We start from the raw sequence: 17,256 nt of genomic DNA on the forward strand, positions 1-17,256 counted from the left end.
GAAAGAGTGTGATTATGAATGGTGTGTGTGTGGGGGGGGGGTACTAATACAAAACAGGCAATAGAAACATTCTGGATAAATTCTGCATAAAGATCCTTTGAGGAAATACATTTTTCTACCTTTTTAATATTTCCTTCTCTGGGGGGCTGACTTCCCACAAACGGTCACTAAAAGAACTGTTTAGGACTACCTGTACTGACTATTTGTTTTTTCAGCTGTTGTTTTTAACCATCCAGGATATTCTAGGGCAGACCTCAGAGAGTGACTGTTTTTTGGGGAGGGTGGAAAGACTTTAATTTCACCATTGAGCAATACATCAAAAACTTTCAGGCAGATGATGAAGGTCTCAATAAACATGTTGGGCTTTTAGCACAATACTTGTTAATCTCACATCAGTCTAGCCACTCTGTGCATCTAACGAAGTAAGCTACAACTCATAAAAACTTATACCTTTTTATAAAATGTGTTCGTTGGAAAAGGTGCTATCAGGCTCCTAATATTTTGCCTGCTAGACATAGTGGTTATTGTCTCTGCTGTACTGTTCAATCTATTGTTGGCCACCAAGGGAAAAAAAAATTATGCAGTACTTTTTCTCCTTGCAGAAATATTGTACAATAGATTCTTGCTTTTCCAGAACTCTGCCATCTAGGGACAGTCTTACAACCTGCACGATAGGGAGTCTAGACCAGTGGTTCTCAACCTTTTTAATGCCGCGACCCCCAACCAGTCGTAAGTCGAGGACTACCCAACCGGTCGTAAGTCAAGGACTACCCAACCGGTCATAAGTCAAGGACTTTCCCTGCCTGGGAGAGCCGCACATGCGTGGTGCCGCCCCCTGCACCAGTCAAGGCATAGCTGGCAAGTGGCAGAGATGGAGCAGGCCGACCACCGGATGGGCCACCAGCTGGCCCAGCCCTAGGGAGGTAAGGCACCTGCTGGACCCCACGCATGCCAGCAACCCTCCCTGCGCCCGCCGGGCTCCCACCTCCCACTCCTGGCCCTCTTTTACTTACATTTTTAGTAGTTGCTCAGCAGGGAGGGGTGGAAACTTCCAGACAGCTTGCCTTCGCTGCAGACAACTTGCAGCACCATTTGCAGAATGGGACTTTTGGTGTGCTCAGCAGGGCAGAGACAGCCTGGACAATTCCTATTGGCTTTTGAAAGCCAATAGAATTAGACTCTATTCAAGAGAGTCTATTCTATTGGCTTTCAAAAGCCAATAGAATAAAAGGGAGTAGCACAGCTAAGGACAAGGGGAAAAAAATGGCGGACTGCGTTGTTTGGCGACCCCCGTGAAATGGTCGTTTGACCCCAAATGGGGTCCCGACCCACAGGTTGAGAACCACTGAGCTATAGTATTAACACTTGGTTTCAGTTTAGCATACTGTACAAATTCAGCCATTCCCCCCCCCCCCCCAGAAAAATACATTGCATGTACCCAGCTGCAATGACACTCCTAAAAATCAGATAAATTGGCTAATCTCAGGTTACACAGACAATCACTTTTTGGATCCTAAAACCACTGTCTTTTGATTCGTAGGTGACAAAATGTGCCCCGCCATCTTTTTACCTGGATCAGCCTTCCATGTGTTGCTGCAAATCCAGTTTCTTAAATTCAAGATTTCTACATTCCTTCAGGAAAAAATCACTGGCTTCATGTAAGCTGCAGATTACATCTGTGCCAGCACCAAGTAATTCTAACATCATCTTGAACAAAGGACAGTGAGTGGCATTCCTTGAGCAAAACCAGTCAGTCCTCGGAACACAATTTTACTACAAAGGAAAGGGAGCGTGGTTAAGTCAAGGATTTCTTTGGGTATTGGTCAGAAGGCAGGGGGTTGGATTAAAAGCAGTCTTCTCCATTTTGGTGCATTCTTGCCTCCTTTGACTAAGTACCATGCCCACCATCTTCAATCCACAGACCGTCCATTCTGCTACCAAGGATAGTGAGAATTGTGATCCAAGGCACCTACTAAGAACCAGGTTAGGGAAGGTGAGGGTGGGATTCGGATTCAGCTGCTTAAAGACGGTCCCTCCCTTGCTGCTTATTTGAATGTATTTCACCCTTTCACCTCTTCAGGATATAAATAATAGTCATTTGTCAAGAACGGTGGAAAAACCCAGAAATTTAGCAAACCTCTGTGTGTTCTAGCAGCAGAATACTACCTTCCCCCAAAGAGGAGATTCCCAGGCTTTGAAAGGGCTATGCAACCAAAAAGTAGATTATACACACACAATGAAGCAAATACAAATTAATCTTGGCTGGGTTTCATCTTTGCTGCTCTTTAAGATTGCATTGTGGGATCACAGTTCGTTAATTCCCCTATGGCGTAGTATGGTTCCCAGGCTCTAAAGAACTGGACTAGAAGCTCAACAGTAGCAATGAATGAGGATGTTAAATCAACTAAGCTACCCAACTTCTTCCCTGAGAAATTATGTCAGGTTTGTTTTTTAAACTATTTTTACTTCATTTCTCATGAATGTAAGAGTTTTCTCTGGCTGGCTGCTGAAATGCCTTTATGCAAAATTAACAGGTTCTACAAGAATCTGGGTTCTCATACCCATGTATTTTTAAATCTCCCAACAGAGGAGTCTTCTAAAAGTTCTGGACTTTAATTCTCCAAATCCTGAGGACGCATAGCCAGAGGCCATGTTGACTGAAGATTGTAGGGCTTGCTCCAGCTGATCCAAAATCTGCCAGTACAGAGAGGGATCTTCCTGAAAAAATAAATGAACCGACTCTTACGGGAGCATCCAGGGTCTGATAAAGTATAGATAAATTTTGCTTTTGCTGTCAGTTACATAACTAATGAAGCTTTTGCTGGGACAAAAGTCTCAGGTTGATAGCACTGCAACAGTGCCCTTTGCCCCAACTGAGGAGCCCAGAGTTGGGTGTGGTGATTAGAAAACAACCTGACATACTTTCATTCCTTCTGCAATAGAGTTTGATCCTGAACAGGGGAAAAAAAACTGAACATTACAGCAAGCAGCTGTAGGGTAAGGAAATTCTTAAATTCAAAGTTTCAAGAAACTGTTGAAGGAAAAATCTTCATCAGGGTCCAGTCCAAGCCGGGAATAAACAACATGGAGACTCCTTTAGAAAGAAGGTTGTAGTTTATTGAACAGGAGAGCCAGACAGAAAGATGGCTCTGGGGAAAAAAAGTGACCGCATGTAGTAGGGAGTGGGTTTTTATACCTTCTTGGGCTTTTGTTTGGAGTTGTTCCTGTGGCATGAACTTTGACCTTAGTCTCAGTGTATTCTGGTATTCTGATGGTGGCGGGTTAATCCTATTCTGACCCAAAAATCATAGCCTGCTTCTCTGGGGCTGTGGCTGATGACTGTTGGATTTTTGGTGTGAGGGATTGTTGATTCTAGGGAACTTTCTTCCTAATCCCAGTTTCCTGACTCCAGTCTTTCTGATAAGATTATCACATCTGCATTTCTGCAGACCTGGTTTCTATTTGGGGCAGAGAGACTTGCGGGGGGGGGGGGGTCTGCCTTTAAAATCCTTTGGTGAAATATATTCTGCCTTTTTAATATTTCCCAAAATATTTCTTTCTCTGGATTATTCCCACAAAACCAAGCCCAGAATCTCTGATTCCTTCTATATATTTTGGCTAAAATCAAGTGTAATATCCAATTCTCCCATTATTTATTCCAAAGCCTCCAACAGGACACCTCTGCCTGTTGTCTAACAGCATAGTAAGCAGGACTGTGCCAGTTCCCCACTTAGTATACCTAGATTTCAGTGCAATTTCTCATGGTCCCTAGCTATGAGGAAGAAAACCTTTTGCTTTAATTCTTGGCAGGAGCCTAGCCTTGCTGCTTGGCTGTTGAGTCAGAGGAATGGCCATAAACCTTTATCCATATATTTGTAACTAGAGATTTAAGCCTCCCTGGTTTTCCTTTTTAATTCTTGTGGCATCCACTTGCAAGCCAGAAGCCTTTTGGAGAAGGCTGATGAGGTTTCCTGGACTTTGCAGATTCGAGAAATCATCTTGTCAATGGATTTAGTTAAAGATCCCAGGAAACCTGGCTTGTAATTATTTTATCTAATGGTTATTACCCAGGTTCATAGAATTCAGGGATATGGTCTCCGTCCTGGGCTCCATTTTGTTGATTTCATTTTGTTCCCCATCTAATCCTGATTCCTGGAACTTGAGGCCACCGTTAATGGTCTTCTCCTGTTTTTGTTGTTACTGTTTGTTTTTTGCCTTCAGGCGTACCATCACCATGTTGCTTTGGCCTCTGCTTCCTGTGTTCCTGGCTACAGTCGGCATTTGTGGCTTCTGGGTTGTGTGAGTAATAAATGCATGGTGGGGGAAATAGGTGAGGCTCAGGGCTGGTATGGGGAATGGAAGCACAAATTAGATCTTGTGTTGGCGATGGGGATGGGAAGCTCAGAGGTAGCAGAAAAGTCCAATTGATTTCCTGGACTCTGAAATGCCTTGTGAGAAAGATTGCGGGAAACTGGTTGATGATATGCTGCCAAGAATGGTCAGACAAGAGACAGCATAGCCCACAGTTGGATAGTGGGTGGGGCAAAAGCTCAAAAGAGATCCTCCCTGGTTTCTTGGGCTGTAAAAGGGCTGGAGAATTGTACTTTCAGGCTTGCAAGATTCTGTCAAAGCAACTGTAGAATAAAGTGGAATTAGCTCATCTGGTCTGGTTTACTGAGACAGACTCCTTGGCAGAAAGGTTTTATAACAGTGGTGGCGAACCTATGGCACGGGTGCCAGAGGCGGCACTCGGAGCCCTCTCTGGGCACACATGCCGGTGCCCCAGCCTTGCCTCCACCCGTGACCCCCTCCTCACCAGCAGCCCCCCTGGAGGAGAGTCACCCCCAAGCGTGGCCCACAGGGAGCAGCGCAGCCAAGGACATGGCAACCAGGCAGTGTAGACAAGACTCTGCCCTCACACCCCATCATGCAGTTGATGCTTCAGGGCGTGGGCAGAGGGTGTGGCCACTATGGCGCTGCTGGGCTGCCTGGGCGATCTGCGGCGGGCCCTGGAGGCAGTGAGTGGCCCTGCAGGCAGGCAGGCAGGGTGGGGTGGGGGCAGGGCAGGGCAGGGCAGGGCAGGGGGTGGAGCGGGGGCGGGGCCAGTTTTTGGGCACTTGGTCTCTAAAAGGTTCGCCATCACTGTTTTATAACTATGGGTGGGAATCTTTGTTCTTTCCTGCAAAAGGGATTCTTGTCGAAGATCTGACACATTCCTATAGGAGAGACCTTTTGCCTCCCTGAAATGAGGTATATCCAACATATAACTAAATCCGCTACTCCCATCGTTTTAACTATTACAATAGTTTGATCTGCAGCCGTTCTAAGTAAGTTGTCCTGTTGACTTCCTTTGTTGTGGGAACAAGATAAGGCAGTGATGGCAAACCTTTTAGAGACTGAGTGCCCAAACTGCAACCCAAAACCCACTTATGCATCGTCGGGTGACGGGTGGGTGTGGCATTGGCTGGGTGTGGCCCATTGGCTGGGCATGGCTGTGGTGGTAATGGCAGACTGGGTGGGACTAAAAAGTTCAATCAATCAATTCCAACTTTTCAAGATCTTTTTTTTTTCCTGCAAGAAGTTGAAATTGACTGATTGAACCTTTTTTTTTTTGTACATGGTGGTGGAGGAGTAAAGCAAAAAGGTTTTATAAAACCCAGCTGAAGGCCTAGGACTGGGGCGACGCACGCATGCCCACAGAGAGGGCTCTGAGTACCTCCTCTGGCACCATGCCATAGGTTCGCCACTACTGATATAAAGCATAATAAGATGTTGCAAAACAAGGTGCATATGTTAACAGAGAAAAGCAGGCATCGCTTCACCCTGGCTTATCCAGTTGTTAATGTTTTAATGGTACAAAATAGGGCAGTGGTGGCAAACCTATGGCACGGGTGCCAGAGGCAGCACTCAGAGCCCTCTCTGTGGGCATGATTGCCGTTGCCCCAGTCCTAGGCCTTCAGCTGGGTTTTATAAAACCTTTTCGCTTTAGGCCTCCGCCGCCATGTGCAAAAAAAAAAAAAAGGTTCAATCAGTCAATTTCAACTTCTCGCAGGGAAAAAAAAGATCTTGCAAAGTTGGAATTGATTGATTGAACTTTTTAGTCCCACCCAGTCTGCCGTTACCACCACAGCCACGCCCACCCAACTGGCCACACCCAGCCAATGGGCTACACCTACCCGGCACTCAATGATGCATAAGTGGGTTTTGGGTTGCAGTTTGTGCATTCAGTTTCTAAAAAGGTTCACCATCAAAGGAGACGTTCTTCTCCCAATGCCAGACATCCGAACATTGGCGTTTTCCTGTCCGGTGTCCCCTCCTGGCAAAGCAGGAGGCAGAGGGTGATGCTATTGTGCATGGAAGCACGAAGTCAAACTTCTGCCTTGACACATCTCTGGAGAACAAGAAGAGGAGGCAGGAGAGCAGCACTCCCTGGTCCTGCATGAGGGAGGCTAGCCCTTTTCAAAAGGGAATCCTTTTGAGAAGGATGCTGGCTTGTTGGGGCACTTTCCCTCATGCAGCTCCCCACCACTCCTCCTCCTCTCCAGAGAACTTTGTAATTCAACCAAGAACTTTGGCATGCTGCATGCATGCACACACCACCCCAAGCTTGGAGACTTTTATCCATATCTGAGTGGCAAGCTGCCAATCATGTCTGGGCTTGGGGAGCAGGACCTCTCCTTCCTCTGTGGATAGAAATCCCCAAACGTGGAATATGGAGTGTGTGTGTCTGTGTGTGTGTGTGTGTGTGCATGCGTGCGCGCACCCAGCCATGCCTACCTAGTCACAGCAACCCGGCCACGACCACCCAGCCATGCCCACCTGGCCCTTTGAAGGCAACCATAATGCTGATGTGGCCCTCAATGAAATTGAGTTTGATACCCCGCTCTAGCACTTTAAAAAGTTTGCAAAGTTTTAAATAGGGTGAATGGGCTTCATTGCTAAGGAGTCATTAGCAGAGCTAGAGCTTGAGCCTCAAATTGTGCTGCCTTTAATAGTCCCAGATATTTGAAGTAACAAGATTCACACATTATGCTTGGTCAAAATGTCTTTCATTTAATGTTGGCTGTGTAACAAGTTCTTGTACTTCTTCCTGGCAGCTCATCTGGTAGATTAATATTAACATATGGACTCCAAATATTCTGAGATCTCCATTCTTAGAAATCCTATTATATCTGGAGGGCATCACATTAGAAAAAGCTGGTTTACATTAAAAATACATATATCTGAGAAACCATTGCTGGGGAAAATGCTGAATGATCTGTACTGGTATATACAATATACTATTGTATATACAGGAAATCCTCAACCACAGTTCAGCCCAAAATATCTGTTGCTAAGCATTTTGCCCCATTTTACAACTTGTCTTACCCCAGTTGTTAAGTGAATCACTGTGGTTGTTAAGTTAGTAACTTCTTCGTGGCTTCTTCTTGGCTTTTTCTTGCCAGGAGGTCACAAAATATGATCACGTGAACCCGGCACACTGCAACCGTCATAAATATGAACCAGTTGCCAAGAGTCCAAATTTTGATCATGTGATCATGGAATGTTGAAAAGGTTGTAAGTGTGAAAAACGGTCATTCATAAGTCACTTTTTTCAATGCCGTTGTAACTTCAAACAGTCACTAAACAAATAGTTGTAAATCGAGGACTACCTGTAGTTCAAAAAAGATGAGGAAAATGGCTTTGGATTTCATTCAAATAGAGAATTTTTCTAGTACTGTATTCATCAAGGCCTGGCCTTATTTTGCACGAGTGTGAAAAAAAGGTGCTGGTGTTTTAAGAGTCATGCTAACTTTAATGGTGGGGCAAAGTTTCATGTGGAACAAGCTGCTCTGTTCATACACAGTCCAAAAAAACACTATTAAGGTGTGCACTGGTCTAATGTGCATTATGTGCATTATAACATGTAACTGGGAGAAGATGGCAGCCATAGCATCTCAATGAAACTCTGCCTACTTTAGTAAGTGCATGATGAGGATAACGGCCTTCCATGGAGATGTCACACCCATCACTTGCATATTTTGACACTCCCATTGATGGGCCTGCAATACATTGTCTAAGTCAACTAGGGATAACAAACTCAGTTTCAGTAAGACTGTTCTAGTTGTCTCACCAGGTTCCCATTTCTTCAGATTTGCCATGGCAGTTACAAATGGCTCGGTCAACATCACGGAAGCATTTCCATATATCAGGTATGGAATTTTTTTCCCCAATTCAGGTATTTTGGTGGGAAAACTTACCTCACCAGCCCACAAATCATGTTCCATTCTAATCCTCTTCTCCCCCAATTCGTAAATGCCAAGTTATCCCTAGTAAAGATGAAGGTCTTTTTTGTAGTTGCCCCAATTTTATACAATACCCTCTCCAAGTTGTTTGCCTGCTTATATTTTTGCTTTTTATGATTTAAGATAGTCTTTCCCAACCTTAGCAATTTCCGGTATGGATTTCAACTCCCCGAATTCTCCTCAGTGGCTATGCTGGCTGTGGAATTCTGGGAGTTGAAGTCCACATACCTGGAAATTGCCATGACTGGGATAGCTATCCTAAATCAAAAGGGGCAAAAAGGTAAGCAAGCAAAAAACTGGAGATTTAGGATAAGGTGGACCGATGGTTAAGAAAAGGTTTTGGGTAAGGTGGAAGAAGGTTTCGCCTCCAAGAACAAACAATACAAGTCGTCCTTGACTTATGGGCACACTTGGGATCAAAATTTCCATTGCTAAGCAAGGTGAGCTGACCTAGGGGATTCTGTGATGGTCATAAGTTGATGACTGGTCATAAGTCCCATTTTTAGTGCTGTTGTAACTTCAAACACTCACTAAATAAATTGTTGTACGTCAAGGACTACCTTGTTGTTGTTAATTGCGAAGTCGTGTCCGACCTATGGCGACCCCATGGACAACGTTCCTCCAGGTCTTCCTGTCCTCTACCATCTTCTGGAGTCCATTTAAGTTCACGACTACTGCTTCAGTGACTTCATCCACCCATCTTATTCTCTGTCATCCCCGTCTTCTATTGCCCTCAATCTTTCCCAGCATTAGGCTCTTCTCCAGTGAGTCCTTCCTTCTCATTAATTGGCCAAAGTACTTGAGTTTCAACTTCAGGATCTGGCCTTCTAAAGAGCAGTCGGGGTTGATCTCTTCTAGTACTGACCGGTTTCAACGCCTTGCAGTCCAAGGGACTCGCAAGAGTCTTCTCGCAAGGATTACCTCTACTTTATTGTTATTAATATATGTGGAAAAAATCACATGTGCCAGTTGAGTTATGGCATGTAAGTTAATCACCTTGCTCATCCAAATTTGCTTAAGAGTCTGGCAAATCTAGTCTAAACGTAATTGACTTTTACACTTACATTTGATCTTGGGAAAATTGCAGAGATGGAGTAGAAAATATCAACCCTTCAAAAGATGCAGGAGGGAGGGAGGGCAAACAGGGCCATTGGATAAAAAGGGGGCATTTATCATGCTGGCTGGGGAATTCTGGAAGTTGAAGTCCACAAGTCTTAAACTTGCCAAGTTTGGAGACTCTTAGCCTAAGCTGACTGTGTCAACTTTCTTTTACACAGAAAACATTCCTTCACCCAAATACATACTAAAAAAGTCAAGTATTGGATTGGGGTTTTTTTTAAATCAAGCTTTGCCACAGGAGTAAACTAATGAGAATTATAACCTAATACAACCTATAACCACCAGCCCGTGGAAAGGCAGTTTTTGGTCTCTTTGAATATGATATCTTGGGATGGGGACTTCTGAAGCAACGAGTAAAACAGCCACAGCTTCTAAAATTGCATCTAGTTATGTGAAATTTCCTAATTTCTCGTTTCTCAGCACGTGCGGTGCTTATCCACCCCAGAGTTGTGTGTTTGGACAAATTCTTAATCTTGGAGCCTTTTTAGGTAAGGTATTTCTCTCCATCTATTCCCCATCCTATAAATGCTACAAGACCGTGCAGTTAATAGCTTAATGCATCAATCCGTTAGATGAGCAAACTCAATGTGCCCTCTCTTACAATGGACACTCCTGAATTTGAGGATTCTGATGACCCATCACCCCTTTCAGAAGAAAGCATGGTGACTTGTTAAAACTGTTTTTCTTCATATCGATTCTTTCTGCAGAGCTGTTTTTAAGGAAACACTCAAGGATTTTACAATAATGAACATGTTGCACAGTCGTCAGGCTTCACACAGAGTTATGGCTTAGCACGTTTTCAATGAAGTGTTAATACCAGTAGAATTTATGTCTTTAGTGAAAGGCAGAAGATCCAAGAATACCAGTAATGGCTGTTTCTTTATCTCTCCTCTTTCCAGCAGTTAAGTGCAGAGTCAATTTGTTAGAATAACAAGTAGTCTTGGCACTTCTCTTATATCAAAACTGCCGTTTCATTTCAAAGAAAGTTATTGTAACAATCTCACACTTTGATAGCTTCTTGAGTCTCCTTTCTTATCTTGCATCCTTATCAGTTGTAAAGTAATTATCTGCTGGAGTCTCTATACTGTGTTTCCACGAAAATAAGATCTAGTCTTATATTATTTTTGCCTCCAAAAGAGGCACTAGGTCTTATTTTCAGGGGATGTCTTACGTTAGGACCGCTGCAGCCAGGCCTTCCACGCACTGACACCTGTTGCACCACATCATGACTTCTTCAGCGGCCGCTTGCCACTGCTTACAGCTGGACGTGACGCATTGCGCCGTTGCCACTGCTCGTGGCAGGAGCCGAAATGGTGCTTCACACTGTTGCTGCCGCTCGCAGCAGGAAGCCTCAGGGCATTTCAGGCCATTGCCACCGCTTGTAGCAGAAGGCCGCAAAGTGCTTTGGGCTAGTGGCTATGGCCCAAAGCGCCATGTGGCGTCCTGCCGCAAGTAGCGGAAACAGCCCAAAGTGCCATGCGATCTCCTGCCACAAGCAGTGGCACCGGTGTGACAAACCACACAGCGCAACAAGTTTCGGGGCATGGAAGGCTTAGCTTTGGCGGTCCTATCAGTAAGGTAAGCGTATGTGGGGCACTTGGGGCAGCTGCACCCACCCAGCTTGATTTTTAGGTGTGCACCTTGCCCCAAAACTAGGGCTTATTTTGGGGGTAGGGCTTATATTAGGCCCACCCCAAAAACCAAGCTAGGTCTTACTTTCGGGGTAGGTCTTACTTTTAGGGAAACATGGTAGATGTAGGCATACTTAAACTGTTTTTAATCAATGTTTTACATGAGATCCATGTAACTTTGGGGTTCTTGGATATAACCAGAGACTCGCCATAACCTGCTAGCTTTGAAATAATAAAATGCTCAGCAAATTCTTTCCATGTTAAAAAAGAATAATCAAAAGTTTAGCATCACCTTTTCTGAGTAACAAATGTAATTAACAGGCATTAGCTCAGCTGCAGCTCTGGAAAGTTTATGCCTTTTAATACAATTTGTTACTCAGAAAAGATGCTATCTGACTCCTACATTTTTGCTATGATAAACTAAACACAGCTCTTCTATACTATCTACAAGAGGCTCTATTTCCAGTTGCTGGGGTTTCTTGAGTGAGTTTCTTACCATGCTTAAGTGTTGAACAAAACAACCAAAGGGGACCCCAAAGATGCTTTTTTCATGAGCCAACTGTACTTCCTTGTTTTTCTTTGAAGACGTTTCGTTTCTCATCCAAGAAGCTTCTTCAATCAAAGGTGATTTTCTTTCAGTGAACCATGTTGAAACAAACCATGGCTTGGCAACGTCTGAACCAAGCAGCATAAATCTATTCAAGCACTGTTACAATTACTTCTTCTCTGTTGTCTTTCAAGGAACGTGGGTCACTTACCATTGTGGAAGGGAGGGAGGGAGGGGGATATGCTGACCTATGTAAAGAGCAGCAGATTCTTTTGGGGACGTGTTTAACAACAGTGGATCAGCATATTAGGCTATAAATCTATCTGACCCAAAAAAATAATTTATCCCACTGTTATTTTCAGGTGTGGTGATTTGCTTTCTAAAGTACCAACAAGTCCGAGATTATGGCTGTCATTCCTGGCTGAATTTAGTTGGACTTATTTTAGGTCTACTTTGCGCCTTTGGTGCATCATTAGTGGGGAATTTCCAGGTAAGCTACCACCGAGAGATAGAAAGACCAGAGCATGGGGAAGAGAAAGCCAGGGAATCACCATAGACAGGAATCTAGACAGAAATCACAGACAGAATCTCCATAGACAGAAAGTCAGCGATCTTTTACACTGTCACATGATTTCAATCCTAAACCTAAAAAAACCCTCCACTCTTTGAAGCTGATCTATATTGATTCCCACTACCCCACAGCTTAATTCAAAGCTCTGGAAACCACCTGACTGGTTGCAGAGCAGAAGAAATAGCATCAGCTAGCATCCCTCACCCCCCCCCCCCGGTCACACTGTTGTTTTCCACTTGGAATCATCCCAATACTTGGGATAGGGGCTGATTAAGTTATAGGTCAGGGGTCTTCAAACTTGGCAACTTTAAGACTTGTGGACTTCAACTCCCAGAATTCCTCAGCCAGCAAAGAATTCTGGGAGTTGAAGTCCATAAGTCTTAAACTTGACAAGTTTCAAGACCCCTGTTATAGGTAGTCCTTGGCTTATGACCATAGTTGGGGCCAGAATTTCCATTGCTAAGCAAGTGAAGTGAATTGTGGTTGATTTCATGATCTCCCCCCCCCCACATGGCTGTTAGGTGAATTGCTGCAGTTGTTAAGTGAATCATATGTTTATTAAGTCAATCCGGTTTGCCCCATTGATTTTGCTTGTCAGAAGCTGGCCAGAAGGTTGCAGATAGCAATCACATGACCACGGGATCCTGGAATCCTTGTAAATACATGCCAATTGCCAAATGCCCAAATTTTGATCACGTGACTGTGGGGATGCTGCAATGGTTGCGAATGTGAGGATTAGTTGTAAGTCACTTTTTTCAGTGTTGTTGTAATTTCAAACAGTCGCTAAATGAATGGTTATAAGTCAAGGACTGCCTGTACAACAGCACCATTCTCCTGCCCAGTATCAGAAGTTAGTACTCAGAAGAGAGTTTTACCACAATGTAAAAAAGATATTGAGACTCTGGAAAGAGTACAGAGAAGACCAACAAAGATGATTAGGGGACTGGAGGCTAAAACATATAAGGAACGGTTGCTAGCATTGGGTATGTCTAGTTTAACGAAGAGAAGGACAAGGGGGGACATGATAGCAGTATTCCAATATCTCAGGGGCTGCCAGAAAGAAGAGGGAATCAAGCTGTTTTCCAAAGTACCTGAAGGCAGGACAAGAAGCAATGGGTGGAAACTAATCAAGGAGAGAAGCAACCTAGAACTAAGAAGAAACTTCCTGACAGTGAGAACAATTAATCAGTGGAACAACCTGTCTCCAGAAGCAGTAAATGCTCCAACACTGGAAGTTCTTAAGAAGAGACTGACAGCCATTTGTCCGAAATGGTGTAGGGTTTCGTGCCTGAGTAGGGGGTTGGACTAGATGACCTCCAAGGTCCCTTCCAACTTTACTACTACTACTACTACTACTACTACTACTACTACTACTACTATTATTATTATTTATATGGTGCATTATTATTTTTTTATCCCACCTTTATTTTGTCCAGGTCAAGGTGTGACATACACAGTGATTCCTTGTCCTATAGTTCCCATGATAACAATGCCATGAGGTGACTTGGACTGAGAGAGTGTAATTGGCCCAAAGTCACTCAGCCAACTTTCCTGCCTAAGAAGGATTCACAATCTCCTCGCTTCTAATCCAGCACTTTAATCCCTGCACCAAATGGGTCCTCATTACTGAGATCCTTTCATTTAAATTAGCACGGAAAAGCTATTAGAAGTTTTTCTCTCTGGGACAATTCTAGCATCTGAAGCTGGGAAGCAGCACCTTTCCAATGTTCTTGACTTATAACAGTCCGTTTGGTGACTGTTCAAAGTTACAACGGCATTGAAAAAAGTGACTTATGACCATTTTTCACACATAGGACTGTCGCAGCATCCTCATGGTCCATATGATCCATTTGGATGCTTGGCGACTAACTCATATTTATGACCGTTGCAGTGTCCCGGGGTCATGTGATCACCTTTTGCGATCTTTTGGCAAGCAAAGTCAATGAGGAAGCCAGATTCACTTATAAACCATATTACTAATTTAACAACTGCAGTGATTCACTTAACAACTGGCAAGAAAGGTTGTAAAATGGGGTAAAACTCACTTAATAGGTGTCTCGTTTAACCACAGACATGTTAGGCTCAATTGTGATCATAAGCCAAGGACTCCCTGTATTTGATTGCACTATCTATATAAATAATTATGTTCTACCTATTATGTTCTTCCTCTGTATTTAAGGACATGGAATGACCCTTCTGTCTTTCCCTCTTTTTCAGCAATATAACCAACTGGAAGTCCATGTGACGGGTGCCTTCTTGGCTTTTGTGGTTGGCATCTTTTACTTCTGGATCCAGAGTTTTCTGACCAACCAAGTGAAACCAAGACATGGAGGGAGCTGGATCGGACCACTCCGGTTCTTCCTTAGCTTTTGTGGTTCTGCCTTGTTTATTTCCAGTATCCTGAATAAGAGATTGGCACAGCTGGAGCACGGGGTGGGTGGGTGGGTAGGAATCTCAGTTCTGGAATAGGGGTGTGCAGAAAGAGATGGCGGAGGTGGAGCTAGCAGTCTTTAGGGTGGAAGGGGCAGGAGAAGTAGAACCCTGTTACTATTGCCCTAACATTGGTTTGGAAGAGGCATGAGCCTCATGAAATTTTCTTTGAAGATGTTTTAGGGAGGTTGCAAGATCAAAGAAGTCTTCAGATCCTTGGGGAATGTCCCAAAGGTGCTTTTTTTAAAAGGCAGCTGGACTTTCTGTTTTTCCTTGAAGACATTACGCTTCTCATTCAAGAAGCTTGTTCAGTTCTGTCATCATAGAACAGCCCTCTCTCAACAGAGGGGGAGGGATACGACATCATCTATCTCCAGCCTATAACACAGTCCTTTCAGCAGTTCCAAGAAGGCTCCACATCTTTTGCACCACTCAGTTGATCTTGAAGACAGATAAACTTCCAAGTGGCCTCAACGACTCTTTAAAAGAATGCAAATGACCAGCTATCTGCAAGGAGTATAAATCCTTCCATTCCCCACCATCCAGTCAGAGCTGAAGAAGCTTCTTGGATGAGAAGCGTAAATTCTTCAAAGAAACAACAAGAAAGTCCAGTTGCTTGTAGAAAAAAAGCACCTTTGGGACGACCATCCTCCTTCACTTCCCATCAAACTGAAGCCATTCCTGGAATGTATGTTGCCCTCTCCAACTCTGTTATGAATTTGGCTCCACTAGCTGGAAATTATGATGCCTTGACTTTTCAACTTCAGCGGTTGCTCTTTTTTCCCTGCAACTGCACTCTGAGGCAGCCTACTGTGAATGGGCCATGGCCATGGCCCTCTTCCTGCTGTTTGGCCTTTTTGCGGTGGATTTCCAGCACATCGGCGGCTGCTCAGTCCATGTACTGCACCGGTGTGCAGATGAGAACTCCCAGAACATGCAGACCTCAGTGCAGACTCTTTCACTCTGATTCTTCTCGTTCCACAGAAGAAGGTGGTGTCTCAATGAACCTGTCCGTGCACCAGGCCTGATTTTCTGGTGGAAAATGCTGCACCAGGTCCTCAGCATTTGGCTGTGAGGGAAAGAGAGCCTAAAACATTGCCTGACCTATCATTTTCTCATTTAAAAAGTTTTCTTATTTGGCCGTCCTTATTTTGGATCCATATAATTCTGTGGTAGAGGAGAAATATCCTAAGTTTCCTTCAGCCATTTTCTTCTGACAGGGAAGTTAGCCCCAGTGTTTTTCATTGGAAGATCTACTTGTCATCTTCTGGGTTTGTTCTTTGCAAACTACTTCCCAATTGGCCAGCTTACCTGCCCGAACCAGCTTCCTGGAAGAATCCGTTATAAATTGAAAAGTGAGGAGGCCTTGTTTTTTTTATCTCCTAATTGACTTCCTAGTATAGATGAAAATGAATAGTTATCCTCCTCTTCACTCTTCTTTGCCAGCAGAGCCATGGAGAAGAATAAAGGAAGAAAGCAGACAAAGCAGCACAACCATTTTGCACAGTAGATCTTGCTACCTCAAAGCTGACTAAACTACATGTACTGATATTCTAAAACTGGTTTAAACAGCTAGAATGGTTATATCTACACATGCATGAACTGTTTCTTTTGGACTTGCAAGATAATAATACTACCCAACTTCTTAAAATGTGTATAAATATCTGATTTATAGGTAGATTTATGCTCATCAGAGTGAATCCAGTTTCTTTATATCTTTTAGAAATTAACAACTTTGGGCGTCCTTCCTCTGATCAAAAAGGAACTTGCTTTTCCTAATATTTAATGAAGTTGCATTATCCCATTAGAGGGCCAGATCTGAAAATCCAAAGCTGTCTTTCTTTTATATTTTCTTAAAACTTTGCCTAAATTATAGTCTACCACAAGGGGGGGGGGAATGTTTCTGTCTTCCTCCCTGACAACTTTTATTTTAATTGCTGTATTTATAACTTTTCCTGGCCCAATTTCAGTTCTTTTGTGATGAAAAAATAATAAATATAAAGTTTTTGGCTCCTATCTTGTTCAGAGAAGAATGTTTCCTTTTTTTTTTCTTAGATCACAGCAAGTCTGGTGCATTTATATGCAGCATTAATATTATATTGAATATTTTTAACTATGTAGAAAATAGAAAGGCTGTGTCTCCCAGAAAGATTTGGAGATAAACCATTTAAAACCAGGTGAAGATTGACAAATGTTTGAAGATACATACAATACATTTTTAGCTAAGTGGGAAAAACTCCCAGACAGAGTTTTCTGCAAGTGTGAAAATGAATTCTGGCAATCAAAGGATAATGAATAGTTCCATGTTTCTTTGGAGACGGGACAGTAAATAGAATTAACCATTCTTAAATCAAAGCATGCTGGGAATCTTTTAAAAAGGATGGTGCTCTCTAAATGGACTGTTCCCCAAACAATTCCATCTCTTCAGACACATTCTAACACGGGTGGACAACTATAGCAACTTTACAACCTATGGATTTCAATTCCCAGAATTCCTCTTCCTTGTTAACAATGGAATTTTTCTTGTTAATAACAGAATTCATAAATGTGGTGAGTATTTTGTGGGTAACCTGTCATTTTTAGTCTCATTTTTTTCATTGTATATGGCACTCTCTGCAGCCCCTTTCACAGCTATAACCTTTGCATGAATCATTGCATTATCGTTATTCCTAC

General features: G+C 43.3%; 1 protein-coding gene across 3 annotated transcripts; it reads left to right on the forward strand.

Moving 5' to 3' along the window:
• The first annotated feature begins 2,906 nt into the window (after positions 1-2,906).
• On the forward strand, positions 2,907-16,599 carry TMEM150B (transmembrane protein 150B). Of its 3 annotated transcripts, none has more exons than XM_039335161.1 (7): positions 2,907-2,997; positions 4,222-4,299; positions 8,133-8,192; positions 9,825-9,892; positions 11,945-12,072; positions 14,371-14,548; positions 15,351-16,599. In XM_039335161.1, exons 2-7 carry the CDS (start codon positions 4,235-4,237, stop codon positions 15,548-15,550), a joined length of 699 nt encoding a protein of 232 aa, XP_039191095.1. In that variant the 5' UTR covers positions 2,907-2,997; positions 4,222-4,234; the 3' UTR covers positions 15,551-16,599. The 3 variants fall into 3 exon arrangements, with proteins under 3 accessions (XP_039191095.1, XP_039191097.1, XP_039191096.1); XM_039335163.1 differs by having other exon boundaries at positions 2,958-2,997; positions 8,117-8,192; XM_039335162.1 differs by lacking the exon at positions 2,907-2,997 and having other exon boundaries at positions 4,225-4,330.
• Positions 16,600-17,256: the final 657 nt, after the last annotated feature.

The sequence above is a fragment of the Crotalus tigris genome, unplaced genomic scaffold (genome assembly GCF_016545835.1).
Source record: "Crotalus tigris isolate CLP2741 ecotype Arizona unplaced genomic scaffold, ASM1654583v1 scf7180000017639.5415321, whole genome shotgun sequence".
NCBI classification, from domain to species: Eukaryota; Metazoa; Chordata; class Lepidosauria; order Squamata; family Viperidae; genus Crotalus; species Crotalus tigris.

Bases quoted from the DNA above. Each gene is read 5' to 3' on its own strand.
- TMEM150B (XM_039335161.1), top strand. From the start codon at position 4,235: ATGTTGCTTTGGCCTCTGCTTCCTGTGTTCCTGGCTACAGTCGGCATT. The intron at 8,193-9,824 runs GTATGGAATTTT...CTCGTTTCTCAG, and splicing joins GAAGCATTTCCATATATCAG to CACGTGCGGTGCTTATCCAC. The intron at 12,073-14,370 runs GTAAGCTACCAC...CCTCTTTTTCAG, and splicing joins CATTAGTGGGGAATTTCCAG to CAATATAACCAACTGGAAGT.